The sequence below is a fragment of the Vigna radiata genome, unplaced genomic scaffold (assembly GCF_000741045.1).
Source record: "Vigna radiata var. radiata cultivar VC1973A unplaced genomic scaffold, Vradiata_ver6 scaffold_294, whole genome shotgun sequence".
NCBI lineage: Eukaryota > Viridiplantae > Streptophyta > Magnoliopsida > Fabales > Fabaceae > Vigna > Vigna radiata.
This window is the reverse complement of record NW_014543419.1, coordinates 246892-252879: the sequence shown is the minus strand read 5'-3', so window position 1 is coordinate 252879 and position 5988 is coordinate 246892. Positions and strand designations below refer to the sequence as shown.

General features: G+C 35.9%; 1 protein-coding gene across 1 annotated transcript; it reads left to right on the top strand.

Annotated features, from left to right (window-relative positions):
- Positions 1 to 4993: 4993 nt before the first annotated feature.
- Positions 4994 to 5982, top strand: LOC111241121. Its single transcript, XM_022777925.1, has 2 exons — positions 4994 to 5529; positions 5603 to 5982. Exons 1-2 carry the CDS (start codon positions 5018 to 5020, stop codon positions 5907 to 5909), a joined length of 819 nt encoding a protein of 272 aa, XP_022633646.1. The 5' UTR covers positions 4994 to 5017; the 3' UTR covers positions 5910 to 5982.
- Positions 5983 to 5988: the final 6 nt, after the last annotated feature.

Below are 5988 nucleotides of genomic sequence, written 5' to 3'. Positions count from 1 at the left end.
ACCATCTTTCAATAATGAATACATATTAGTGACAGTGGATTATGTGAGTAAATAGGTGGAAGCTCTGGCTTATCCCAAGAATGATTCTAGCACTATTATTAAATTTTTGAAAAGGAAAATTTTCTCCCGTTTTGGAATGCCCAAAGTACTCATTAGTGATGGAGGATCTCATTTTTGCAACTCTCAGCTTACAAAGGTACTCAAGCACTATGGTGTGAGACGTAAGGTAGCTACGCCTTATCATCCACAAAAAAACGGGCAAGCTGAGGTTTCTAATAGGGAGATAAAGAGGATTCTGGAAAAGACAATTGCTTCATCAAGAAAGGATTGGTCTCAAGTTAGATGATGCTCTTTGGGCATATCAAACGAGAATGAAGACAACTATCAAATTATCTCCTTTCCAAATGGTCTATGGAAAAGCATGTCATCTAGTAGTTGAGATGGAGCATCAAGCTTTGTGGGCCTTAAAATTCTTGAATTTTGATCCTTTTGAGATTGCATAAAAGAGGAGAAGGCAAATTATTGAGCTTAAGGAGATGCGGTTGCATGCCTATGATTCTTCCAAGAATTACAAAGAAAAGGTAAAATTTTATCATGACAGGAAGCTGGAAAAAAAAGTCTTTAATCCAGGACAACGAGTGCTACTGAGTCAATTCACGACTAAAACTTTTCCCTGGAAAGTTGAATTCCAAGTGGTCTGGTCCGTTTATAATCAAGAATGTCCTTCCACATGGAGCAGTTGAGTTGACAGATCCAGCCTCTGAAGACCCACAAAGAAGTTGGGTATTTAATGGACAACGTCTCAAGCATTATTTGGGTGGCGAGGTTGAATGCCTTTCCGCAGTCATGGATTTGGTTGATCCAAATTGAGTTTAATGATGTCAAGCTAGTGACGTTAAAAAAGCGCTTCCTGGGAGGCAACCCAACTCTCTAAACCTTTCCTTTTGATAATTTGTTTTATTATTGTACTTTTCTTGAATTAACTATACTGCTTTGGTTAAATTATACTGTGTTTTGTGATAATTATTGCTTTGTGATGCTCTAGTACTGATTGATGTTGAGATGATGCATGATGTGCTGGTGTACAAGTGATGGCTCATTGTGTATGAAACAGATGCTTGAGGTAAAATGTGATTGAGATACTGAGCAGGGTGTTTTCTTGAATTTTGGAACTTGAAGAGTTAACCTGTGTGACGTTTGGGCTTCAGAGTTTTTGTGAATAATTGCTATTACTTTGAAATCATGAATGATTTTGCCCAAATTTTTTGTGATTGAACTATTTGTTTGCAGGTTTCATATGATCAAGGCCATCTTTTGTTATCCCTTTTTGCCTTCACATGATTTTAGCCCAATGATAAGAAAACAAATTGTTCTAACCTTTGAACCTTGAGCCTGATGTATGTTCTGAAAACCCTTTTTAAAATTTTTTACCTTGAGTTAAGTTGAGAGCATTTGTGAGGTATTGATAAAGGTTCAAGTTTGGGGTTGTTGGGAATTTGAAAACGAAAAAAAGAGCAGTAAGCTAAGCAGTAAGCAAATGAAAAGCAAAAGCAAATGAAAAGAAAAGAAAAGAAAAGCTCACTACAAAGGATAGCTAGGAGTAAGTGAAGATGGTTTTTGAAAAGAGAGGTTGTGTTTGAATGATGAAATCATAGATGTCTCTCTTAACTCAAGGATTTTGTTGTTCGGAAAAACCAATTTTCTTCTTAGCCCATTACAAGCCAAGAAAAGACATTGTGATGAAAACTTGCTTGTGAGTATGCTTGATTGTGGTTAAATGAAAGGAAAAGTTAATTTGTGTGACATTGTGATAGCAGAGTGAAAGAAACACCTCACTATGCACCTGTGAGTTTGAGTGATACACTTTTGAGTGCTTGAGTGATACACTTTTGAGTGCTTAAGTGAAACACTTTCCTTGGTGAGGAATAGTTCTTTGAATTTCTTATTACATCTTTGCTTGGTTGATTGATCATTCATAAGGATAACATCTGTTGAAGTATATGAGCATCACCGTGAAGTTGAATAAATTAAGGCATCTACACATCTTGACTGACGTCTGTACGATGAGATGATAAAAGTGATTTCTTGTCCTGGAAGAAAAAGTTTTGAAAAATATTGAACCATTGTAGTAATTGTTGTGAAAAGCTGAGTTACATGTTGTTTTGCTTGAGGACAAGCATAATTTTAAGTTTGGGGATATGATAACTGATGAAAATACTGTTATCTATGATGTGATTTTGATACTAAATGCACCCTTTTCTACTTAGAAACTTGCTTGAAATCATGTTTATCTACTAAGTTGTGTGAATAAGAGAGTTGAGGTTGAACTTGATGATTTTGTGAAAAAATTCCCTTGTTTTGGCAGGAAATGAGATAATATGGAAAGTAGAGCCGAAGTGCCAAGGAGATGGAGTTTAGAAAGGTTTGGAAAAGCACCAGAAGGAAGGAACGCACGAAGCTTGAGCACCCTTTCAGAAGCCCTCAACGCCAGAAGGTGTCGTACACCGCTTGGGCCCCCCTTTTGGGGTGCTGAGCGCCACTTTTCCTGAAGAACCACACGTACTTGCCCTTGAGTGAAGCTAAGTGTCAAGTTTGAGTCACTACAAGAAAAAAGCCAATTATATACAGATAATTATATACGGATTTAATCCGTATGTAATAAACGTATTATATACGGATGCTATGTACGGATACGGGAAGAAAGAATTATATACGGAAAATCCGTATATAATTGGAGAAATAATTACATACGGATTTTCCGTATGTATATGTCGTATGTAATTTTGGCGCAGGCTTTCTATACGGATTTTCCGTATGTATTTGTCGTATGGGTTTAATACATTAAGCTCTGAAAAAAGTATTAAAATACATTCAACTCTGAACTTTCATTCCCGCGTGCCCCTCTTCGCGAACCTTCATTCCTGCACCTCTTCTTCACTGATCTTCTTCATTGTCAGTCCCGCAGTTGTTCTCTTCTCCCTCTCTGAACCAAAGTTTCTTCCGCATCAGTGTTTTTTCCAATTGAACTTTGCCATCGCGAGTTGTGTGGATTAGGCTTTCATTTGTCGAACGCGGTGAGTAATTGAAGCTTTAAGGCTAATTTGTATTTTCGTTTTCTCTTTTTGTTGTTACATTGACCAATTTTTGGTTATTGTTGTTTTGAGGTTTGAAATCGCGACTTTGGAAACCCTAGGTTGGTTTCTTCGAACTGGAAGCTCGAGTTGTAGTCGCCTCCTGCTAGTGGTAAGTTTTAATCGCTTATATTTCAGGTTTGAAATCGCATTTCAATTTTCTTTTCTCTGGGTGTTGTTAAATTGACCAATTTTTTTTCGTTGTTGTTTGCAGGTTTGAATTGGGATTTTGGAAATCCTAGGTTAGTTTCTTCGAAGCGGAAGAGATAAGCTGGAGCTGCAATTGCCTTCTGCATTTGGCACGTATGAATTGCTTACATTTCGTTGTGACATATGAAGTTAGTGGAAGAATTAAGTAGAAGCACATAAGATCAGAGACTCGTATATGTACATTGCACGTAAGTATGGAGATTTGATTTTAATATACTTGATGTGCATAAAGTAATGCTAGCAAAAAATTATAAGTCTTGAGAATTGCAAGTCTGCACATTGATAGATTTTTTCACTCAAGGCTATCGAGAATTTCTAGATTTCTGATTGAGATTTCATGGTTCTGTTTCATTCTGCATTCCTTGATGGATTTAAGTAATGTACCAAGCCTTGTTTCTCTTCTCTCTTGTAATACCGTAGACCTGCATACATGATGGATTTACGTTGAACTTAGATTGTCACCATGGACAGTTTTGTTCCCTGAATTCTATTCAAATCTGATGTGTAATTGATGGTTATTAAAGCCAACCTGATCAAGTTAATTTCAAGAAGATATTACCGATCCTTGGCAGCCTAGAGTGACTATGTCCTCTAAATTCTTCTCCTCTTAGTGCATAATTTTATTTTGTTATTCCTTGATGAATTCCTAGACCACTTGCATGGTAAGACGACTCAAGAGTTATATCTAGCAGAACATATGTGTAGTACGTGAAAATTAGATGATTGCTCTTTTATCATTTAGTATAAGTTTATATAGATATAATATAATATAATATAATATAATATAATATAATGTGTCTGAGTTGTCTTGAGTGAGAAGTTATTTGTATATGTTGAAGTTAATACTGAATTCACAGCACGTTAAAGTTGTGTTTTTGCTTGCTCTTATTGGTGCTCTAGTTTTACTTATATTATTTTCAACACTTACCGTGTGTTCTATTTTCTACCTGTCTGTATGATAGTTTGGTTCTGAAATTATAAACGAGTAATTTTAACTATTAATGTATCAAGTGAGACACTCACCAAATTACCCTGCAACCAATACTATAATATTAAGGAAATGTTTAATTTCTCTATTAATAAGAAGAAACATAGCCATGACTAGTACATGAAACAACTATAGAAAGAGGTTTTATTGATTGTAAGTGTAGACTTAACATCCATAAAACAGAATCTAAAACAGAGCAGACACACCAAAGTGTCTATCAAACAATAAATTTCCCAAGACAGAAATTACCCAAGCTAAAATTATACAAGGCCTTTTAGTACCATACTTAAACTGCAAATTTATTTTATATACCAATTGGAATCAAATTTATTTTGATTCCCATCGGAGGTTTTTACCAAATGACCATGCCTTTAGGAGAAATAGGAATGCTTTCAAAAAGGGGGAAGTGGACATGGAAGACGCGCCACCTTATTTGACGGGAACAGAAGTTTGGAATAGAGTTTTCCGTTATCCTAAAGTAACGGAAAATGGTGCATCAAGAATAGATGGATAGGGTGAGTGGCATAATTGGAAGAAAAAGAGCATCTTTTGGGATCTACCATATTGGAAGGATAATCTGTTAAGGCATAATCTTGATTTCATGCATATTGAGAAGAATTTCTTTGACAACATTTTTAATANTGTNATGAATGTCATTGGGAAGTCAAAAGACAATGAAAAGGCCCGAATGGATTTAGGTTTGTATTGTAGACGAAAAGACTTGGAGCTCAAAACTCATAGTAATGGAAATATGTACAAGCCAAAAGCTAATTATACATTTTCAGTTGACCAATCAAAACAGGTCTGTCATTGGTTGAAAGATCTTAGGATGCCTGACGGATATTCTTCTAACTTGTCAAGGTGTGTTGATGTAAATAGAGGAAAGGTCATTGGGATGAAAAGCCATGACTGCCATGTGTTTATGGAATGTTTACTTCCTATAGCGTTTAGTTCTTTACCGGCTCATGTTCTAAATCCAATTACAGAAGTCAATCGTTTCTTCAGAGATTTGTGTTCTACAACATTGAATAAGGACGACCTTCAGAAGATGGAAGAAAAAATTCCTTTCATACTTTGCAAGATGGAGAGAATATTTCCCCCCTCATTCTTTGATTCTATGGAACATCTCCCTATACATCTTCCATATGAGGCAAGACTTGGTGGACCGGTCCAATATAGGTGGATGTACCCATTCGAAAGGTGACAACATCTTGTATTGTTGACTTTAGATGCCATATTTCATGATCCTAACATAACACTTTTGAAATTGTAGGTTCATGGGATATGCTAAACGTTCAGTTAAGAATAAAGCTAGGGTCGAAGGATCTATTTGTGCATCATATTTGCACAAAGAAACAACTCATTTTTGTTCACACTACTTCAAGAACTTTATGTTAACACCACAAACAAATAGAAATGAAGTAGACTTTGAAATTGAAAGGACAACTTTATCAGTGTTTGACCAAGGTGGTCGTCATTCCGGGAGGGAATCAACTCATTGGCTAAGTGACGAAGAATTGATATCAGCTCATGTTCATGTCTTGATCAATTGCAATGAAGTTCAACCCTATCTTGAGTAAGGCTCCTTATAAATTGCTTTTCTGAAGTTGTTGTTATCTATTAAATTGACCGTGACCAAATAACTCATTCGTATGGACA